The following is a 23,953-nucleotide window of genomic DNA, read 5'->3' on the forward strand; positions in this document are numbered from 1 at the left end:
TTTCAATTTTAAGACTGACTGATCAGATGGAGATGCGCGTTTAGGGACATTTTTTTACTTCGGTCGTTCAAATCTCACCATAAATATAAAATTGGTGATTAAATTGTGGACGTGTGGACGCAATATGAGATAGACACCAATATTTTTCTGATCACATCGGTCGATTTGATCATCCCGTCTGGACTGGCCTTAAATGATACCCTTACAAAATTGTCTGCAATGGCAACATTGAATGAGCGAAAAAAGGAAATTTTATAATTGTCAGTTGAGTCTTGGGTCAGTTCATTCATTCACTCAGTCATCACCATCAGTCAGTCAGACAAACTTCATTATCGTAATATTGTATTGTGATGTTTGTGACGTTTCTATTTCTGTCTGCTCAAGCACTGTCTCAGTGCCCACTGTTTGCTGAACGTTTGCTAATGTGATATTGGCATTCAGTTATTGTGTTTCAACATTTTGCCGAAATGTGAGCACTAAGATTTATAGCAAATTCCTTTCAGATATGTTAAGGCAATCTTTAAAATTCAGAAAGACATTAACCTTAATATGTATCTTGTCTTTACGTAAGTACACGTTTTTTGTTTCCGTGATAAGGTGCGATGTTACACTAGCTGTGATACTAGAAGATTATACTCCACCGGTATCAGACATCTGTTTTGTATCTTGTAATTGTAAATATATTTGCACAGTATCTCAGATTACGTCTTCTTTTCCAGTGTTTTTATTGTTTCTAATTCTCACGAAAGATAAATATGAAGAAGGGACACACAAAGATAACCAAAGACTAATTGTCAATTCACCAGAAATAACCTATGACCAGATAAAAAAAATACCAGTTAGGTTTGAGAATACAAACATGGAGAATCCTAAACTAATAAAATCTAATGAGGCAGAGGATAGTACAAAACGTCAACTGAAGGAAGCGCAGGCTAGGATAGAACAATTAGAGAAGAAAATTGCTATATTAGAGGGAAGGGTACCCCAAAAATATCCTGAAGTAAAATACTTGGGTTACAAAGAAAGAAGGCGCATTTTGGTAAGTTAAATATGTGGAGAGAGTTTGGAGGCACTTTTTGAACACAGCTTAGGGGAGAAAAACCTTGTTAACTTCCATGTAACACCTTATGAACACCAAGAATACCTAAAGTCATCATCACTAGTCATGCCCACAGTGACAACTACAGGTGTTCTGGCATATACTGTTAAAGTAACCTTCACATTTTCAATAAAGGCTTACATTAGCTCTCTTCAGGCGAGGGCTTAGGTGTGTCAGTGATGTTTTTATTTATGACATAAAGCATATTATTGCAGGCTACTATGCCATCAGGTAAAGCATATAGAGTAGGACCAAGATCACTGCATGGCATTTGCAATGACAATGTCATAATTAATCAAATTTGTGGAAAGTGTGCAAACTTAGTTTAGGTGGACTCACTAATAGCTTGGTACCTGTATAATGAATATTAAAATAATTTAAAGTGTATTCACTACTACTTGACATCTCACTGCATTTTCATTTCAGGTAACAGGTGGAGCAGGTTTTGTAGGGTCCCACCTGGTAGATGTTCTTATGATGCAAGGCCATGAAGTAATAGTTGTCGACAACTTCTTTACTGGTCGTAAGCGCAATGTTGAGCATTGGTTTGGCCATCGCAACTTTGAAATGATTCACCATGACATAATCAACCCGTTATATGTAGAGGTATTATTCTAAACACTTAGGCAGTACAAAATCAAATCAGTTTGATGTAATCCATCTTATTAGAACTGTTGTTTTTATAATTTTTCTTTTATTTTAGGCTGATGAAATATACCACTTAGCTAGTCCTGCCAGTCCACCTCACTATATGCAAAATCCTGTGAAGACAATTAAAACTAACACATTAGGGACTATTAATATGTTAGGTGAGTGTCAAGAAATATATTTATTTAGAGATATTATCAATTGCCTGAGTGTCTTGTTAATATTTTTATTTTGTTATTACAGGGCTAGCACGCAGAGTTGGTGCAAAAATTTTAATAGCCAGTACTTCTGAAGTGTATGGTGACCCGATGGTTCATCCACAACCAGAGTCATATTGGGGCCATGTCAACCCAATAGGTAATTCTTTTAAAATTAATATTTTTTCTATACCCTCTAAATACTACTCAAAAATAAAATGACAATAATATATACACTTAGAGTTAGTAGGTAATATGACATGAGTAGACATAGGTATATTTTGTACCATTCTATACAAATTACTTATAGACTACACAGTGTTTTTTTAAACTTAACTTCGGGGTATAGTTAAGTACATTTAAAGAAACTGAATGGGATAGTTCTTTTTTTTTCTTTAAAAGTAATTAATCACATTATTGTAACACCTGAACATTATTGTTAAATCCACCAAACAATTGAAAACTATGACATATCAATGACATTCGAATATTGATTGTCTGAATCATACTTACATATATTTAGTAGCAAATGTATGGAAGGTGGAGGTAAGGAATACAATCTCCATAAGTAGAAGAGCAGAACTGTTGCAAAAGTGTCCAGGTATCAGCTATAAACAATAGTTCCAAATCTCTCCAGAATAGCACTAGAGTAACTAAGAACCTAGGCGTTATTGACGGAGTGAAGTGTGCTTACTTTGATTTTTAATATTCTAAGTACTGTAGCGCCACCTATTTGAGTTTTTTTTATTAACACTTTTTGGTACATGGAGATTGTATTCCTTAACTGTAAGCAAATATATAATCACATACTAAACATTAATCAATATGTATACAGGCACTAAGGCAAGTTTACATGCTCATAAGGTAGAGGCCTTATCAAGTTATCAGATAAAAATAAATCATTGATTATCTTCAAAATGTAGTTAATTGAATACCGGTTTCTTTGAGAAAGTTATTTATTTTAAGCTCAGAAATTCACCCTTGAAAAGAGCAGACTTTTAAAAAAATACTATAATATGTGTTTTATTATTGAAGGTAATTTAAGATAATAATTCCGTTTTAGGACCAAGAGCGTGTTACGATGAAGGCAAAAGAGTTGCAGAAACATTAGCTTATTCATATGCAAAACAAGAAAATGTATCTGTCAGAGTTGCCAGGATCTTTAATACCTATGGACCAAGAATGCATGTGTCAGATGGGCGTGTGGTGTCTAATTTTATCATGCAAGCATTACAAAACTTAACTATCACAGTAAGTTTATTAAATTGACAACTGCCTATGAAGCCGATGGTATGAATGCCGGTAAGGGCATATATCTGTGTGATGAGCACTGATATTTGTTCCTGTTTGATCATGGGTGTTTTCTATGTATTTATATATTATATTTATCGTTGTCTGAGTAACCACAACACAAGCCTTCTTGAGCTTACTGTGGGGCTTAGTCAATTTATGTAAGAATGTCCAAGGTTTATATAATTATTTCAAATCTGCTCACCTTTTTATATTCCTTGTCTGATTTACAAAATATTTTTCAGGTATATGGTAATGGCAAGCAAACCAGATCATTCTGCTATGTCTCAGATCTTGTAAATGGTTTACTGTCACTAATGGCGTCGAGTTATACTCTGCCTGTTAATATAGGAAATCCCGTGGAGCATACAATCGAAGGTAATTTAATTCTAGAGATTCTAACCAACGTTTGTTTAACCAAAGGGCCTCGCAAAGATGACAATCGTTAATGGTAAACGCCGATCGAAACTTAAATAATGTATATTATGTATTGAAATGTATCAGGATACATTTTCTTTTCGTTGGGCGTTTGTCGATGTACCCATTGTTATTTTGGCTAGACCCCTTAGGTATTTGGACCTATTCTTCTAGTCATAGAGATGATAGAACAAGTTTCAGTCATGGCTAGGTTGAACTGTATAAAGTTGTCCCATATTTTCTTACTGTGTATCTCAATGTATTCTAACTTTTTTTATATACCTACGACGATGGTGGCACGAAGGGAAATGCCCCCAAGTGCCCCTTGTTTGATAAGAACCTGAGGGCCTACCGTAAACCACGTTCGATGTGTTGTTGCCTCTCAGTCGCACTTGTAAATTCGTACGTGTGACAGGGAGGCAAAACGTCGAACGTGGTTCGCAGTAGGCCCTCTGCTTTGTATTGTATAGGCCCTTTCATCATCAACATGGTATATTTTCCAGAGCTTTTATTTAATTAGAAATAGGGCTGCCAATGCTGCGATTGCCCATTATTGTCAAAACCGTGCCGTGCGGTTACATAATGGTATTTCAAAACCGCCTGGGTAAATTAAATTCTCTTAGACAATAAAATTAGAAATATTTATATTAGTTGGCTTAGCACAGGAGCGCCGCGACAGTATCTTGCCCGCGACAATACCCGCCCCTCTCTAATACAGTCAGAAAAAGACTACCCAGTGCTGGCGAGATCCTGTCGCGGCGCTCCTTTCTTAAGCCTACCGGGTCCAGTAGAAACTCGTAACGTATCGTATCGGGTCTCGGCAAGTAATTAATATTTATATTCTAGAATTTGCGATTATCATAAAGAACATAGTCCCTGGGTGCCGTAGCACGGTGTCAACAGGCGCGGCTGTGGAGGACGACCCGCAACGACGGCGACCTGACATCACCCTAGCTGAAGCGCAGCTTAATTGGTCTCCTAAGGTTCGTACCTTCAATTATTACAGAATAAGAATCCGCAAGGTTCTGCCGTCTAATGATGACGTCTACTACTACTCGTACTAATGACCAATCACACTTCAACTTGATGCAGCGTATACGCATTGAAGTGTAAATACCCCTAATTCATAAAACTTAGCAACCTCTGTTAAATATTGTCTCTTTCTAACACAGAGAAATATCAGAATGACGGATAGGGACAAACGATTACGAACGGTTTGTTAGATTTGGCAAACGTTTATGAATACCGTCGTAGAGCCGCGGACTGAAAGCTAGCGGGCACCGCGCTGCGCGGGCTGCAAAACTAGAACTTCATTATTATTATTATTATTTTATAGGCCTATAATAAGTATTTCTCTATTTCTTGAATAGGTAAGGTATATTGGGAAGGTAAAACGTATTTAGGTTGACACATTTTTAATCGTTGTTAATATTACAGGTTTCCCTAGAGGAAGGATTACAGAGAACAATCGACTATTTTAGAGAAGAATTATCGAGAACAACTTTTTATAACAATCAAACATACATGGACACTAAAATTAAAGGTTCTCATTAAAACATACATTAAGTATACATATGGTATGGATTTTTGTAAATGTGATATTAAACTATTTACTGTACAATGTTTCACATGTTGTGTTTTTTAATTATTCAATAAAATAAATATCATACGGTTTCACGATCGTTTTATTGTTTCCAATTATTTCAAGTATAGTTGTAAGTTTATATTGACATTGATAGTTGTAAATTATGTTCCAGCACGAGCTCCGAGGGATTCGGGGGCTAAGGAAGTAGGATATCATCAGGGGTAAGCGCACGCGTCCTTGTACCACGCGAACGCTGAGGCCAGATTATTTAACGAGGATGATGCTCGCACGCGAAATATTGAAATTAAAATCTATCCCAAGAGGCCCTGCACTGTTTTATTAAAGTCGAATTAGAAGGAGAATAATTCAGTAAAAAGAAATTTAAGGTGCAAATGATGCAAATCGAAATGGCATAATTTCATATGCATTCATGTTTCAGTTTGATAATAAATCAATAAAAGAATCTCCCCGATTCTCAAATTTAAGAATACAGTAGCCTAATTTCTGGTAGTGACTATTTGATTTTAAACCGGTTCCAAAGTTGGCGACGTTGCTTTGGGCTGTATCAATATTGTGGGACCATACTCGTATTTTCAACCATGTTCTTAACTTTTGGAAACAGAAAAAGTTATGCGCATGCAACAAGCTTTTGCTTAAACATACAACACCACATTTTGATTGGGCCATCACTCGTAACAGTCGTAACATGCAAGAGTGATAATTAAGTGATAAGCATAATCATTAGAAGGTCAATGAATCGAACAGCTACAGCAATATAGCGTAACAAATGTTTAAGGGTGAATTGTATAAAAAACTTATTAATTTTTTTTATGATAACGATTACCGTCGCCCATAGTCACCCGCAACACGAGAGGAGTTGTAAGTGCGTTGCCGTATTTAAGATTGGGAGTATACTTTTTCTTAAAAGGGCGTATCAGTCCAGAAATACTGGAGGCGACAGTTCATTCCACACTTTAGGTGTGAGAGGCAGGATGTTTATGGAGAAACGCACAGTTGAGGACTGCCAACCATATAAGTAGTGAATATGGAAATGTTCTCGCGCTAGGGCTATGGCGGTAAGAAGCGGCAGGGATTAATCCGAACAATTCCTCGCCTTGGAACAATCCTCGTAACACAAGCGATAGAAAATCCAGACGCGTAATTTAACTAGTCTTTGTGTTACAACAACTAAGAAGTTTCTATTTAAGTTACATGTATGTTAGCGTATGCTATAAATTTATGTGTGTGAATTAAGTACGATAAATACAATTTAAAAAGTGAATTTTCGTAACATCGTGGCATTAATTAACTTAAGACTACAGGATCTTAACTAGGTACGTACAACTTATTAATTCATATGTCAATGCATAAAAAGGTTAAAATAAAATGATGACTATAGGTACTTATCTATAACTTTCCTAGCAAAAACGAGGATGGAAAAACTTAAATATCTACATAACTATTACCAATAATAAACGCGCGTCAAAGTTAAAATATACACTTAAAGGAAAATTATAATGTACAACTTATTAATTCATATGTCAATGCATAAAAGGTTTAAATAATTAAGGAGCAATGGTTAGAGTTAAAATGATGACTATAGGTACTTATCTATAACTTTCCTAGCAAAAACGAGGATTGACAAACTTAAATATCTACATAACTGTTACTAATAAGCAACGCGCGTCAAAGATAAAATATATACTTAAAGGAAAATTATAATGTACAACTTATTAATTCATATGTCAATGCATAAAAGTTTTAAAATAATTGATTGACAAACTTAAATATCTACATAATGGTTACCAATAAAGATAAAATATATACTTAAAGGAAAATTATTATGTGTTGTAACTCACCGACATGTTACAAGACGAATAGAATGCAAATAAACAAATAATATCTTTCGGGTCCATAAATCGAACGAGTTTTTTAGACACTGGTATATTTTTTCAAAATTCTATCAACCCCTCGTCATGAGGTTTAGTGATAAAAGTATAAATTTGCTTCCCTACTTAAGAGGAAAGGGAACGGCCGCTTCTCCATACAAACATAGTCCTCAATTTCATTTCATTTCATACACACAATTTGATCGTAAAACCATTGGTGTGTATTGACATAGCTAGGCCCCTTTGTTTGCCTTTTTCCTATTTTTTGATTATTACAAGAGTTAGGAAACTTTGGAGCGAAAAATTATTTCCATAAGTGCAAATCTTTAAAAGCTTGTAACTATTATAATTAAAAATTAAACAAAAAAGCGGCCAGGTGCGAGTCGGACACGCCCATGAAGGGTTCCGTACCATTTATGACGTATTAAAAAAACTACTTACTAGATCTCGTTCAAACCAATTTTCGGTGGAAGTTTGCATGATAATGTATATCATATATTTTTTTTAGATTTTTCAGTCTGTTATTTTAGAAGTTACAGGGGGGGGACATTTTTTCACTTTGGAAGTGTCTCTCGCGCAAACTATTCAGTTTAGAATAAAATGATATTAGAAACCTCAATATCATTTTTGAAGACCTATCCATAGAAACCCCACACGTATGGGTTTGATGAAAAAATATTTTTTGAGTATCAGTTCTAAGTATGGGGAACCCCCAAAATTTATTGTTTTTTTTTTCTATTTTTGTGTATAAATCTTAATGCGGTTCATAGAATACATCTCACCAAGTTTGAACAGTATAGCTCTTATAGTTTCGGAAAAAAGTGGCTGTGACATAAACGGACAGACAGACGGACATGACGAATCTATAAGGGTTCAGTTTTTTGCCATTTAGCTACGGAACCCTAAAAAGGGGCATAGCTGTGGTTGATACTGATTTACATCAAATTGTTAAAAATATTTCCAAAAATGATAATTCAAGATAGCAAATTCGGGACTACGTTTTTATGGTGGTTGTCCACTTTCACCTTAAAGTGTAAAGGAAGTCCCTAAAAGAAGTTTTTGTTTTAACATGATAAGTACATCCATATTAAATTACAGCCTTAAGAGTACTTATTAGCCCAATATCACTATGCCTCTGATGGACACCTTTAGTTAAATGTTGACTACTAATATGCTTCTAAAATGGAATGTTATCATTCTTATGTTGAACTTTTTTGCTTGCGAGTGCACTGCATATCCTGTCTTACTTCTTATTCAATATTTATCAGTATCAATTGGATTAGTAATAAAAATATACCTTTGTTCAGACTTTTCTGAATCTTCTACAGCAACTTAATACTAAGAAATAATATTTGACTAGTTGGTCCTTCACGTTTTCATGTTGCCAGGAATATTTTCTTTTTTCCTGTTAAACAAATGATGAAGTGAATTACAACATTGACTAGGGCGTGAGTTCCACTTATATGCATAGGCTCCTCTTTCTATGGTTTCAGTTTTGCACAGGTTTTCTCCCTTTGAATCCACCAAAGCTTTGTACATCTGAAACATATCTTGAGTCGTCTGTTTATGTCTTACTAACATATGATTTAGGCATCCTCGTGAAGTCCATTCGGTGTCAAATCTGAGATCATGAACTCTGTTGATTCCATCCAATGGAGCTGTCCAAACACCCATTGATATGTCTTCTGATCGATATGAACTGAAAAAGGCAATTTAATCAGATTAGTATCAAACATTTCTCTAGTTTTTAAAATAAAAATAGAGACTATTTTAGTTAGGTATTACAATTTAATTAACTATCTACTGTCTCTTAATTCAACTTTATTTACCTTAGTAAATCTGCATTTTTGGCAATAAAGTCTATGATGTTGCGAGAAATGACATAACCACCGCCAAGTGCATATGGCAGATAGTTGTCACACAAGAACCAGTCTTGTTCCTGCCATTTGCCTTTCAGTTGAACGCGAGCATGGCCATTGAAATACCCCCAATATAGGCCTTGATATTGGGTTGTACCGGTCTGTGGAAACAAGATTTCATTAGTATCACCAAGTTGGTAGGTACCTTGCTTACAAAGCTAAACAATGTTCATAGAAACAAGGGCTCTTCTCTTAGCCTTATTAACTAATCAATAGACATGACTGCTCAATATCAACTTGGTCCTTTATTAACATTGACTGATATGTAAAATTATTCTGGTAACCCTTTCCCATAATCTCCCTGCTTAAAATAGGTACTTTGTATTCAGAAACCTTTTGTAAAACAACTATTCCCTTTATTTGATTCTCCCGATATTCACATCTCTTCTTTTAAAGACTATTTGCAGCATTACTTAACTGCAAAATATGACAAGCTAAAAGTAAAGTTATAACTAAGGATAGAATACTGATATTATTTTAAAATTTCTTTTGGTACCTTGGTTGTTAAATAATTCATAATTGCATTTTATTCTAAGCAAGTGGTTAAGAAATCTTCAAATGGAACAGTTTTTTTTTTTCATAAACCCAATAAGTTCCTGAAAAAGAGGAATCACTAACACAACAAGACATCGTGACACAGACAAAGGGGGAAAACCTTCAAGACATTATTAAGGTAAACCTGTACAGTGAAATAGTATCTCTTCCAGTGGCATATATTGTTTTTAAGTTGTTGGAATATTGATTTTATTTCAATAAATCAAATTTCAAATTTAGATGACATATTCAGTTGGGTCAGCCTACCACTTGAAGGGTTATTTAAATAACAGTTAATCTTCTTACCTTGACTTGGCTGGAGATATATGTATTGAGAGTATATGAATTCATCTGAGGAGCAAAAGCTTCCAAATCTTTTACAATTAGGTCTACTCTAACAAAGGAGTCATCATCACATTTAATAATATACTTTAGATTCTGTATGTTTTCATAGAACCATATAAAAGATAGTTTCATTTTCATAGCCAAATTTTCATATTTGTCAGTCAGGTTATCCAACAAAACCATATCATTACTTCTGGTACTTTCTGTTTTTAACATGTTTAACTTTTCATTGCTTAATCCCTTAGTACCAACTACAAAGTAAACTTTAATGAAATCATGGTTGCGTCGCTTTTCAGTCCAACTGTGGTTCCACTTGTATAATCTTTCTCCATTTTCGACAAATATATTGGACACAAAGTTTGCCCAGGTGCTACGAATAACATTGCGCCGTTCCTCGTTCAAAGGGCTGGTTAAAACAAGCACCGCGTACTCTATACCATTAGTCGCACCTTGCCGTGCAGACACTGGGGTTACAGTATTCACTGCATTAGCACAGTCAATTCTCAAAAAACACAACGCTATTCCGCAACCAATACAAAAGAAAAATATACTAACGCGTATCATACTCTTATGCCTTTTGATGAATATTGCCACCATTATAATAATTATTCAATATAGCTGATGCTCAGCCTAAAAATATATTATCGTTATCAAGACAGGGCGTAATTCAAATGAAAATATCCCAATTTTAACTCAAAATATCTCGTCGCTCTGTTGATACGACATGCCATTGTCACGAATGTTACTGACTGTCACTAGTGTCATTCATATGTCATTCATGTCCATCATGTCCATGTCATGTCAAATAATACAGATATTCTATAAGCCAGCGAGCTAAGCATGAACTAAGCAAAAAGTATCAACGGCGACATCTGGCAATTGAATAGTAAAGCCTGGGCGGCTACCGGGAAAATCGTAATTCGTCAATTGCGGGCATTTTTCTCTGTCACTTTAATTACGTCTTAGTGAGAGTAAAAGAGAAAGATTCCCGCAATTTGTGAATTTCGGTTTTCGCGGTAGGCCCCCAGACCAGTAATATATGATCACGCGCCATATTGCGGAATTTTATTTAAACTAAATTTTTCATATTAAACTGAACTGTCACCCTATACATGAGAATAACAGCGCCCTCTTGAGAATAATCATATATTTCTGGTCGGGCTTTAATATGTATTGAAACAAGGAAATGATAAAGATTTACTATTCGCTATACAACTTGCACACAACACATAGTGTTTTAGAGAAGCCAAAAAAGTGACATCCTCATTTTATTGCAAATTACTGTAGTTTATATCATTACAAATGCGAGACTAAAACTCCCGCGTGTCCAATTTGCATAGTTTTGTGTAATACATTTTTGAAAATCGTTTTTCAGGTACCCGGATATTACTAAAACTTTAAAAAAATTGCAAATCGTTTTATAAACTTTCGGTTGTTTAGTACTATTGGATAAACTGCTTACCATCAGGCGGGCCGTATGCTTGTTTGCCACCGTCGTGGTATAAAAAAAACCGTTTACTATTTTAATTTTACTTGAAAGGATTTATAGTACCTAAAATGAACAGATTACCATTATAACACAGCTTTATATATTCCTATCAAAACAGGTATGATTTTGTGAGTTCGATATTACAATAATCAACGGCAAAAACCACCATAGTACATCGGCCAAAACCAACTAAAATATGTTTTAACTACGCAATAATTGAGTTATTCTATTATATCATAAAGTATTGATTACCATTACCATTAGCATTTCTATAGTCTTGATTTTGAGTGAAGATATAGAAGCTACAAATAATCGCTATTCCGTTTCATGGTGTAGAGATTATCGATATATAACATGATTAAAATCGACAAGTCCACATCCCTAAAACGCACACATACACAACTTGCCCACCACCTAAATGGCTACGGCTTGAATATGAAATTTTGTACTGAGAACAGGCAACACAGGGGCCTTCGGGACAACTTTTGTATGAAAAGGCGGTTTCGCGCGGTCGTCCACTTTTGAAAAATTGCAAATTGTTTTTTAAACTTTCAGTTGTTTAGTACTATTGGATAAACCGTTCAAAGACACAAATTTAAAGCCAATTGTGACATCTCTAGGTATATTGGTTACCATGATATTAATGAATTTATTGATTTTGTTTTTTTTTTCTCCTATGTTCCGCCGTAGTATGAGCCGATATTTGTATGACAGCTTCATTTATATGTCTTCTATCTTGGTTTTGACCGGTGTACCATGGTTTTTTTTGCCGTTGATTAATGTAATATCAAACTTACAAAATTATACTGTTTTGATAGGAATATAATATATAAAGCTGTGTTATAATGGTAATCTGTTCATTTTAAGTACTTTAAATCGTTTCAAGTAAAATTAAAATTGACAAAAATGCCGATATTTTATCGATATGACTTTATCGACATGACCACAACATATAAATAAATAAATAAGTATTATAGTACATTATTACACAAATTGACTAAGCCCCACAATAAGCTCAGGAAGGCTTGTGTTGTGTTGTGGGTAGGTACTTAGACAACGATATATATAATATAATAAATACTTAACTACAAAGAAAACACCCAAGGATTTGATTGAATAGGATTTGAATCTGGGACCATCGGTTTCATAGTCAGGGTCACTACCCACTAGGCCAGACAAGTCTGGTTAATCATTGTGCCTGTGTGTGTGAGGCTACGGTGACATCTGGTTTAGACTCCATCTTTAGGAATATTATATCTATGGTAGTCTCCTTTTCCTCTTTGTATATTAACAAGCCTGAAGCAAGAATTAAGTCCATTGCTTTCACCCAATAGCCTAGTTCAGCAGAGATCTATGAAACATCCCATAAAATAAAATTTACCAAACGCTTTAATGGTGAGACGCTTTGGTGCTTTGTTTTGGTGCAACTGACCCTATATTATCTGTGCCCTGTAAACCCTGACGTACGCTTACTAAAACGTAGTGATTATATGCTCTTTGATGGATGTCCATTTTCTTTCATTCATTCAGTCATTCGCTAATGCCGGTCTTTGCCGGTCGGTCGCCGGTCGCCAGACAACAACGTGTCGTGTCTATTTAGTTAGTTAGTTATATTTACTCCCTTGTCTCTCCTTCATTCGCGTCGTGTCGTGTGTAGTGGTTATTTTCTCTGTTCAGCCGTCACGTCAAAAAATTGTCGGTGATATCTTGCGCTTAGTATTATTTATTTTATTACTGTTTTTCGTTTATTTAATTATTTCCTGTGATTCATTTTCTGTTTCCATCTAAAAAACCTTGTCTGTATAATAAACCAAGAATACGGGTATATCTCATTTATATATCACAATATTTAACAGTTTATTTTAGGGGTGTCTTGTAGGTAGTTATAATTCATAATTACTCCTAATTTGTGACTTATTATTTAATGCTAGTTATAGTAGCATTTTATCACAGTTATGCCTGTTCTACAATCTTGAAGTTATACAGCTCATGTTTCTAGTATCAGCTGACGAACGACGTTCAGTAAGTATTTATAACTTTCAAACCTGCATACTTACTATTAATATTAAAAACTTAGAATTTTACCCGTTAATAAATAAAGTTTGTGAGATTACATTATATAATTGTATGTTCTGAAGTATTCTTGATAATATAATTAATATTTCATAACACAGTAATATTTCGTGAATTATATTTAGGCAAGTAAACATGGAATCAACGAAGAAAAAGGGTCGTCCTGCACACCCCAGGGCACAAGCGAATCCACTATCAGCTCTCACATTTGGGTAAGTGTTCTGATTTCATTCAATTATGAAAACATTTACTAACTTACTTGTTTTCATTTTGAATTTCTGTGGTTGGTTTAGCAAAATAATAAAGCTAAGTACATAACTATTACAAAATTATAAAAGAAATATATTGTTTTATTTTTCACAATTTTTTTCAAATATTTGGTGATTTTATGTTCATATCTTATTTCTTTGGCAAAGAGAAAATAGTAGACAATATTTGTTTGCTTTCTGATAAATCAAGTACTTTTTGCAATGTAGCTGTATTACTTGCAAACATTTTTTATCTATTTCAATTGCAAGTGCAGCTTAACTATAGTCCATCCATTGGTGAATACTTACTTTTTTTTGGATTATTGTGTGGAGTGTGTAAAGTCACCCGTTATTTAAGAACTACCTGTAAGCAAGTTCTATCGCATTAATATCTTTATATTTTTGTTGTATATTATAATTATGTAATGACTGTTTTAGATGGACTTTACCTATTTTTTGGAGGGGCTTGAAACTAGAAATGGAAGAGGAACACCTATATGAACCCTTAAAAGAACATGCATCAGGTACATAATAATGTCCATTATAAACGTATGAATATTTTAAGCTTGTCTGATTGATATGTAAAGCACCTGCCTATTGTATTTAGTAGACACATAAACTACAGTCAACATCAATAGTAGCGGATGAATAAACATGCCGAAAGTATCTGCCAGACTGAAATATTTAACTTTACAAATTGAAAATAAATCTCTACAGTTGTTGTTCCAAATTATTTGCTAGTCTAATTATTCTACATACAGAGACATGTATGCTTTTGTTAAGCTATTACTATCATTAATTACACTATCTACTATTATACAGTCAAACCAGTTACAATATTTCTGTTATCAGCAGACTTATTTGATGTTCATGATATGCCTAATGTTCATAGTAAATTAAGGTTCCTTGGCTTAAACTTGGCATTTTTTTACACATGTTGTTGGTTTCAAATCTATGGCAAATTATATACGCGACTGTTCAGAGAAGTGACTGATCATATTTTGATAGAAGCTTTATATTAATACTATCTTATGTTACTTTGTGTTATGTGCTGCCCACATAAAATTGGTTTCTAATTTTATGTCCTAAGCCGAAGGGTGAAAACACTAACCCCCTTATTCATAAACGTGTACTAAAGTTATGATGCCCCTAATAATCGTTTGTCCCTTTCCAACGTATTGGTATGATGGAAAGGGACAAACGATTATTAGCATCATCATAACTTTAGTACACGTTTATGAATAAGGGGTTATATGAATACCCATACCAATTTGTTACAGGCATTTCACCATAACCCAAAGCGCTTATAGTATTCACTCCCTCTGGCTTGCCCATTTTTCAAACAGTTGGTACTTTATTTTAGCTATTAAAAAAGGTTTGAATTATTTATAAGATGCCAGTTAGTTAATTTTTATTAAATTAAATTGTGTAACATGTATTAATTCTAGACTGTTTCTAGGTCCCCTTGGTGACAAATTTGCTCGCCTTTGGGATGAGGAGGTGGCTCGCGCCGGTACCAAGCGCACGCCGAGCCTTCTCCGAGTCATACTGAGAGCGTACGCCGTGAGATGCATGCTGTACGGATTGGTGCTGCTTTTTATGGAATGTGGCATAAGGTAAGTTATTTCAGTTTGATGAATTTAGTTTTTTGTTCATCTCACTTGCTCCTGTTTAAATAAGATTTTCAGTCTAAACTTTCTATAAAAAGTTTTGATAATATTAAAATTTTAAGGTACTTAAACAAATGTTGAACAACAAAAACATGATACGCTGGATTTAATTCCACGTAATCCACGACATTGAGTGTAGCGGTCGCAATGGGGATATTTAGATTCCCCATAGACTATCTCCCACAGAATCCGCAATTCCGCATTATGTAGCGATTGCGAAAACTCACTTTCATCACACATGGGGACACATCATTCACGTGTGAAATACGAAGTGGCAAGCCGCACTGCATTATAATTTTTTTTTAATTTTCATTTACAATCGTAATTAGTGTTTTCTTTTTATATCTTTTTTTATTAGCGTGGCAAAGTGTGTGTTAAACTGCGGATTCCCCATACGTCTAACTGGGTATTCAGACTTAACAACCGTAGCAAGATATCCTTAAAATCGATAAATCCCTCGAGTTGCTACGTGCTCGGTACCTGTAGGTGACCTGAGAGATTTGTTACGTGAATACCTAATCTTATGGAAACTGTCACCAACAGCTATTTGACGTCAATTCCACAGACGGAAAACAAAAGGCTGTTTTTTACATTTAACAGTATAATGATGATCAATTGGCTACCTAGTGGCTTATTACCCTACTACGTCGAAGCAAAAGGAGGGTTACGATTTTGACCGGTATTTTATTACTTGGGTCTCGTGTCAGGTATGATGCGAATAATGCAATAAGGATGTTATTAGTATGACAGCGCTGGTGGACTAGCGGTAAGAGCGTGCGCCTTGCAATCCGGAGGTCGTGGGCTGAAACCCCGGCTCATACCAATGAGTTTTTCGGAACTTATGTACGAAATATCATTTGATATTTACCAGTCGCTTTTCGGTGAAGGAAAACGTGAGGAAACCGGACTAATCCCAACAAGGCCTAATTTACCCCCTGGGTTGGAAGGTCAGATGACAGTCGCTTTCGTAAAACTAGTGCGTACGCCAAATCTTGGGATTAGTTGTCAAGCGGACCCCAGGCTCGCATAAGCCGTGGCAAAATGCCGGGATAACGCGAGGAAGAAGAATAGAGATGTTTTTTAGTATGCTCGAAAATTATTGTGTCACCCATATGTTTCAGTTTTAATAGGTGCGGTTGCATTCGTCGGACTACTTGTGGGTTTAGTACCACAAGTGGTCCTGTATATCCGCCTGATATATCGGAGCGGCCAAGGTGTTCACAAATAAATGAAGAGTATAGGACATTATTACACAAATTGATCAAGTCCCACAGTAAGCTCAATAAGGACATTTGTTATCTCATCTTGAACAACTATCTGAATATAGCCTCTATTAGCAAGACGTTACATTGCATGTTTAGGTAATTTTGAACACTATGGTCGCTCCGATGTAATTTATATATCTGGTGTACTATGCATATATTACTACTACTACTACTACTACTTAATGGCGCAGCGACCCAAAATGAGTCTTGGCCTCCGACACGAGTACACGCCAGTTGTCTCGATCCTGTGCCATGCATATATTAAGCTCTTATTAATTGCTAATTATAGGCAATTGAGCACCGTACTCTACAGGTCTCAATGAAGACTTCTTATATTATCACTTCCGCCAATTATGTCAGATGATTGTATCATTTTACGGTTTCACTGTATCTATAAGTCTCCATTTCCAAGCACTCATCGGTGCTCGTTGACAAATTCGATTGTCGAATGTTGATTGTGTTTGACGACTTCTATGCGAACGAAGTCTCAGACAGAGGCTAAGATACAATAATTATTTTTAACGTGCCTTTGCCCGTACTTATTTGTTATTTGAAGGATCGTATTACTAATATTCGATGAATCGATCTTGAACTCGAGAAGGTAATGGCTTTGTCTAAGCTAAGACCTTTGTCCTGTCTGGGCTGCCTGTCACTCTCAGGAATATTCTATAACAAGAACACAGAACGCCAATATACATATTTAGTTCTTTTATACTTAAGTCAAAGTAACATGGGGACAATCTTTCTCAAAAAGACGTACTCACAAACTAAGCAAAGGTTGTGGTAAGGTACCAAATAAAGCGTAGCTACGAGTATCATGCGACGATGTGTTTAGTACTTGTATTGCTGGATAAATAATGTATTGATGTGATAGGTACATTCCCCGAACAAATTTAAGACTTTGTTTCTCAATTGACTATGATTAGTTCTCTCACAGATTGCCAATAAGCTTTATCAACGAGGAATAGAAGCGCAATCACTGATCTCTGGCTCGTTAGCATTCATTATAGTCATCGAGCACGTGCACCGTCAATAGAGCCTACTCTAGGCTCTACATGTAATAGCGCAAGCGAGCGTTCAGTTTGTGGGATCTGTCACTTGAAGAAGAGATAGACTAAGGTCGAGAAACGGAGTTACAGCTCTGACCAACCGCAAAAGTGGTCTCAGATTACCAGCTGTTACACATCTCGAGGTCACATACTGGTGAACCTGAGCCGTCTTTGGGATGAGGAGTTCGTACTCGTACCGCGTTCACTCGGTGATTAAAGTGCTCGAAATTGTCTCTGTCACTGTTAGCAAACAGTTTTTACGACCATACAAGACATATACTTAGTAGAGAAATACCTACGTATCAAATTAATGTTCATATTAAATTGCCCCCCTCAAAAAATTACTGGTTTTGTCACCTATAAGTAACTTTTTTTGAAAATACATCTTACTTTTTCTGACGTCTACATTGATGCAACTTGAAAAAGGGTTAAAACAAGATTTAGAAATGATTTCTTAAAAATATCAAACGAAAATATAGAAAAGGAAGAATTCGATCCATAAAAATACATGACTAATTCATAAAGGTAGATTTATGTATACAAATTCCCGTTCATATTAATATACACACGCCCGCTAACGTTTTTTACTTAAAGTAATTTTAAAATTCTGAATACCAGTACCCCTAGTGTAAATTTATTAGATAGCGAAAGGTGACGTACGCGTTTGCGTTAAGTCTCATTTTGTATGGAATTTTGAGTTTCCAAAACGTCCCGCTTGGCGCGCCGTTTCTAAATCCTATACAAAATAAGACTTAACGCAAACGGGTACGTTACGTCACGCTATCGAATACATTTACACTAGGGGTTCAGTTTAAGAGATATCTTTTTGATATCGGCGACGTCTAGACTAGACAAGCTGTTTTTATGTATACGAATATACCGAGTTCATTGATTGATAATTGTTTTAATCGACGAACTGCTCATATTGCCTAAAGTAGCGAAAAACAATGTTATTAATATTTTGCGCCAGTGTTATTGTCCCCTTTACGGACATATAGCGAAGGTGAAACTGTTGCGAAACGTTTACCTGACTTAGGTTTACTACGCGCAGGTCAGTTAGTTACTCGTATTCAGTAGTTTTATGTTATATTACGGTCATGTCGTTGTTAAAGTCTTTTAACTTGTTTTTACCGAGAAACAGCAATATCGATTTGTTGAGAAAATAGTGTTGTATGTTGATGAGTGTAGAGAAAAAAAATTCTAAAGTGGATTCACTCTGGCGTATACTAATCTAATAAGCGCCAGAAAGGACCTAACTTATCCATGTCCAAATTTGTAAAAAGGATATTAAAAACCGGCCAAGTGCGAGTTGAATTTGCGGCCCAAGGGGCCATGTACAGTCAAGGTATTAAATATCGATACGGACAAAGTGCCAAAAATATGTACACACAACCTTAATGTATGGGCAATAAGGGCGTGTATACATATTTTTGACACTTTGTCCGTGCCGATATTTAATACCTTGACTGTACTTCGCACATTTTTTAACAATGTTTTTTTATTTCTCAAGTACGTCTCCACCTGACCTGCAGACTTATAGGTTTTCCTGTAATCGATATGTAAAGACCTATTTTCAGTGTTTTTTCCAAACTATTAGCCCCAGTAGTTTCGGAGATAAGAGGAGATGGGATTTCTTAAATAACTTCTTACTTATATATTATCTTAATATTATTAAAAAAATAATTGACATACTCATATTTCATTTGACAACACAATATAAAGTGAAAAACTTTTTTTTTAAATCTCATTTACCCTAATAGTGGCTCCTATATCTAAAATTTATTTATTTTCCTAATCATGCCTGTCTTCGGGTTACAGACTTTGTATGTGTACCAAATCTCAAATTAATTGGTCCAGCAGTTTCGGAACAAATAGCTTGTGACAGGTGGACAAATAAATAGACGCACGAGTGATCCTATAAGGGTTCCGTTTTTCTCCTTGAGGTGCCCTAAAAATGATGAGGGAACCCCTAGAAGGTGAGAGATTTGAGTGCGACATCAAAACCAGAGTTCTAGGCAGGGCTCAGACTAGTATTTTTTAAATACCCCGAAATAGCCCAATTTTGAATTATGTTATGCTCTTTACGTAGGGCTGAATCATATATTTAGGTAACAACTTCGTCTTATTTGATTGTCTTATTACAAATAAAATAATAAACCAAACAACGAAAAATAACGTACTTACATAAAAAATACCCGGTATTTTTTTAAAGACAAAATACCGGTATCCAACCTGATTCTAGCGGTTCGAATTTGGGCTTCTAGTAAACATTTTTCCGTTCTAGTACATATACATTTATGTTACTTTGTACTCTACTAACACTATATGGATCTCCCAGATTCACTAAATAAAAAATTGAAATTAATAATAATTTAAATTCACGTGCACAGATAGGTATATTTGATGACAGAAACTGTTTCAGTTTACGTTATCGCTGTTTGAGAGTACGAAAACTCACAAATATGTCACGGTCATGACAATTGCAATTATGCACTTCACAGTTTCTATACTTTACAATTTGTCTACTTACCTTATTATTTTGGTAATGTTAAAATTGAGAACTACTTATCTTATTGAGCAGGCTTAGTGGCAAATGGGCATACCACCCGCCTAAATATAAAATTGTCTATCAATCTAAAAAGGGCAATCTAAAAAGTAAGTTTTTAACTATTTTTATAGATTTGTTAATGGCAGAGGATCGTTGGGAGGAAAATGAGGAAAAGCAAGTCTCCACTATTCTCTAAAACTTTAAAATTCTCCAGTTACACACAGAGCCGGAAGGACTATTGATTCCATACGACAAGACAGTGGGACGAAACGGGTGTTTTCAATCAATGACACTTTTAGCTTTCGGGTTACGTTCCTTAGCGCCACTTGCACCATCCCACTAACAGTGTCAAATTGTACAGGTAACCGTGGTAACTCCAGGTTTGACCGGTTAACCCTGGATTAGTGGGATGGTGCAAGAGGCCCTTGTTAGGGATCATCGGTGGAGCATCGTAAGTAATAACAAAATTATCGTAACATTGATTAATGCATTTGGTACTTTTTCTCCGCGATGACATTGCGGTACGTGACATGTTAGCTGTATTTTTTGTTATATGCGGTGTTATCTAACCAATAACAATTGACAACCTGCACCGAGGTCGGTCAAGTATCCTTAATATACTCGTACTTGCTAGTTCTGCTTCGGTATGAAGCGGTGGTAATTAATTAATAATAGGATTAGATGACAGAAATAAATCATTTCAAATGAAATCTACATACGCATATATTAATAGTTATTTCTATGGGATATTCGAAAATTTGTTATTGTAATTGATATAAGAAATATGGGTAACCACTATATTAGCTTACACAAAGCAAAGCAATCAGAGTAAAATTTCTCATCGGATGCTCTGTTTATTTAGTGATTACCTTGTGGCAATATTTAGTGTAAACGCAATGTTTAAATCATTATTGCATGCTGTAATTACCTTTAAGTGGGGGATCAATTATAAATGAGCTTTTATATGTAGTTTGTAACGAATGGTATGTAAATTGTATCTTCTGTTGGTGATACTAATAAACAAAGTTCTCACAAGGAAAGGTTCCGTTTGATTTATACTTATATATATTATAGAGTAGTCTAAAATAACGGACACGTATTGTTTTTAGCTGCCCAAACTCAACCTATTGGGAGAAATTGTCCTCCAAAGTACTAAAAAGTTACTAAATCTTCTAACTCCTATAGAAAGTGATGCTCAAGCAACTTGCTAGTTAATGGCTGGTTTGAGTATATGTTTGAAAGTAGCAAAAAATAATGAGCACGTGTTTTGTTATATCGGCTAAAACTCATTTTTTCCTAAAAAAATCGACATTCGAAGTTTTATAATATCTTATCGCTAAAGTTACACATGAAGACGGGTGTTTTTTTTAGGAAAACTTGAGTTTAAGCAGATATAACAAAACACGTGTACATTATTTTTTCCTACTCTCAAATATATACTCAAACAAGCCATTAACTAGCAAGTTGCTCGAGCATCACTTTCTATAGGAGTTAGAAGATTTAGTAACTTTTTAGTACTTTGGAGGACAATTTCTCCCAATAAGTTGAGTTTGGGCAGCTAAAAAAAATACGTGTCGGTTATTTTAGACTACTCTATAACATATATAAATATAAATCAAATCGGAATCGGACAGTTGGGTACCTTTCCTTGTCAGTTAAGGCAAGCCATATTACAGTGTGATACATAGACTGCACAATTGTATCCGAACGAGATCGGATCATCGGACAATGTTTGCCAAAATAATCTTATAGGTGGTCCAACGGACAGACGATGAGCTAGGAAGGCCTGCAAAGACCGAAGTCCCGCAGCGTCCCAGCCAACCCAGCGCGAGGCACATGCACTTTAGGCCAAAGGACAAGCTGCAGAAAGGCACCAATCGACCACTAACTCGCGATTTACGCTTTTTATTAGGGTTCCGTAGTCAACTAGGAACCCTTATAGTTTCGCCCTTATATGTAGTTCATCTGTCCGTCCGTCCGTGGCTTTTAGTCTAAGATACGGTATAAAAAAATATTTACCCTCATCTGTTATTTATTAGTGATTAGAAATATATGGATGATAATTAGCACATTGCAAATAAGTTGCCCAGTTGTACATGTACAGGATGTAAATTTAGTTATTAAATACATTATGGCTGGCTGACGTTGATATTTTGTATGGTACAGTAAATTTTTATTCGTGATTTCGAGGTTGGTCCCATAGTAAAAGTTGCTCAGTATGACCTATACAAGGTGGCCAAAAATATGTGCATTCCCGTTGCCAGGGAGGTTTTGGGATTATACTGAGCAACTTTTACTATGGGACCAACCCCGAAATTGCGAAAAAATTTTTTACCCTCCATGGGAAAATGGACCAGCTAAAATGTATGAAACAGCCAGAATTTTTTTTCGTGATTTCGGGGTTGGTCCCATAGTAAAAGTTGCTAAGTATAAGCCCAAAACCTCCCTGGCAACGGAAATGTACATAATTTTTGGCCACCGGGTATATTCACCACATTCAGGTGACTTAATTTACACCCTGTATTGCGTATTATTATTTTTTTATTTAATCGTTATTATATCAAATGATAGCTTATTTTATTCTTAATATATTTTATTTATGTTTGCTTCAACCCAATAGTGTGGGGTATCGTTGGAAATGTCTTTTCAAACCAATACGGATCACCAATAACCATTTGATAAAGTGAACATTTTCGGAAAATTTGCGTTTTGAATTACTGTAAGTCTTCTCTTCTTAGTAAAAATATGTACAAAGCGCTGTCAAGGTACTCCCTTATGCTTATAATGTACATGATTACATATTAATAGCCCCCGTTTAGCTTTTTTTTTTATTCTGACGGAATGGTAACTACGGAACCCTACACCGAGCATGGCCCGACATGCTATTGGCCGATATTTTCTTTATACAATGTCCTTCATATAGCGACTCTTTATCTAGTACATTTGACCGGTTCGGCCTAGTGGGTTGTACACGCTTTGCTTAGTTTGGGTTAGGTTATTTGTGTAAGATTGTCTCCAATATTTGTATTTACATATTTATATGTACCATGTACTATGTACCATGGCTCACAATAAATGATTTCTGATTTCTATTTATATTTGACTATCAAAATTAGCTATCATTCATATTGTAACTATTATAACTGTATATAACAAATTAAACAAGTTTGAATTGGCTATTGTATGTATAAATCATTGATATTACAAAGCAGCATGATTAATATTGGATCACACGTGCAGCTTAATAGATGAATCGAGGATAACTTATGTTATCTGTGTCAGCATCAGCTCAGACTTTGATCTTGTGTGAATAAATATGTTTTTGTTCCGCTCTTTTTGTCATGTTATAATATATACTTCAATATTGTATATATTGTATCTATATCGATGACGACGATCCGTCTGGCCTAGTGGGTAGTGACTGCTTATAAAGCCGATGGTCTTGGGTTCGAATCCCAGTAAGGGCATATATTTGTGTGATTAGCACAGATATTTGTTCCTGAGTCATTGGTGTAATATATGTATATAAGTATTTGTATATTATATATTGTTGTCTGGGTACCCACAACACAAGCCTTCTTGGGCTTGCTTTAGGGCTTAGTCGATTTGTGTAAGGATACTAAGGATGTCCTATAATATTTATTTATTATTTATTTAATGTATATATATATATAGCTCTTACATTCTA

The 23,953-nt window shown here is 35.2% G+C and overlaps 3 protein-coding genes across 3 annotated transcripts in view; 2 read left to right on the plus strand and 1 right to left on the minus strand.

Moving 5' to 3' along the window:
• Positions 1–332: 332 nt before the first annotated feature.
• On the plus strand, positions 333–5,326 carry LOC133521197 (UDP-glucuronic acid decarboxylase 1). The gene is made up of 9 exons (XM_061856035.1): positions 333–566; positions 720–1,039; positions 1,526–1,705; positions 1,803–1,908; positions 1,991–2,104; positions 3,008–3,195; positions 3,480–3,612; positions 4,498–4,634; positions 5,089–5,326. The coding sequence occupies exons 1-9, from the start codon at positions 506–508 to the stop codon at positions 5,203–5,205; spliced, it is 1,356 nt and encodes a 451-aa protein (XP_061712019.1). The 5' UTR covers positions 333–505; the 3' UTR covers positions 5,206–5,326.
• On the minus strand, positions 5,050–11,832 carry LOC133521207 (beta-1,3-galactosyltransferase 6). The gene is made up of 3 exons (XM_061856047.1): positions 9,885–11,832; positions 8,955–9,145; positions 5,050–8,824 (listed from the first exon to the last, which is right to left on the minus strand). Exons 1-3 carry the CDS (start codon positions 10,518–10,520, stop codon positions 8,494–8,496), a joined length of 1,158 nt encoding a protein of 385 aa, XP_061712031.1. The 5' UTR covers positions 10,521–11,832; the 3' UTR covers positions 5,050–8,493.
• A 1,142-nt stretch (positions 11,833–12,974) lies between these two features.
• The window catches only part of LOC133521216 (ATP-binding cassette sub-family C member 4-like), a 40,801-nt gene continuing 29,822 nt past the window's right edge, over positions 12,975–23,953 (plus strand). The window contains exons 1-4 of the mRNA XM_061856059.1: positions 12,975–13,434; positions 13,611–13,697; positions 14,172–14,257; positions 15,193–15,349. Of these exons, the coding sequence (XP_061712043.1) occupies positions 13,621–13,697; positions 14,172–14,257; positions 15,193–15,349 (320 nt within the window). The 5' untranslated portion in view covers positions 12,975–13,434; positions 13,611–13,620. The remainder of the gene's footprint in view (positions 13,435–13,610; positions 13,698–14,171; positions 14,258–15,192; positions 15,350–23,953) is intronic.

This window comes from Cydia pomonella, chromosome 1 (genome assembly GCF_033807575.1).
Source record: "Cydia pomonella isolate Wapato2018A chromosome 1, ilCydPomo1, whole genome shotgun sequence".
In the NCBI taxonomy this organism is placed as follows: Eukaryota; Metazoa; Arthropoda; class Insecta; order Lepidoptera; family Tortricidae; genus Cydia; species Cydia pomonella.

Coding starts and splice junctions, on each gene's coding strand:
- LOC133521197 (XM_061856035.1), top strand. CDS start 506: ATGTTAAGGCAATCTTTAAAATTCAGAAAGACATTAACCTTAATATGT. Junction 1,040..1,525: donor AAGAAAGAAGGCGCATTTTG/GTAAGTTAAATA, acceptor TTTTCATTTCAG/GTAACAGGTGGAGCAGGTTT. Junction 1,706..1,802: donor TCAACCCGTTATATGTAGAG/GTATTATTCTAA, acceptor CTTTTATTTTAG/GCTGATGAAATATACCACTT.
- LOC133521207 (XM_061856047.1), bottom strand. CDS start 10,520: ATGGTGGCAATATTCATCAAAAGGCATAAGAGTATGATACGCGTTAGT. Junction 9,146..9,884: donor ATATCTCCAGCCAAGTCAAG/GTAAGAAGATTA, acceptor TTGTTTCCACAG/ACCGGTACAACCCAATATCA. Junction 8,825..8,954: donor AAAAATGCAGATTTACTAAG/GTAAATAAAGTT, acceptor TGCCTTTTTCAG/TTCATATCGATCAGAAGACA.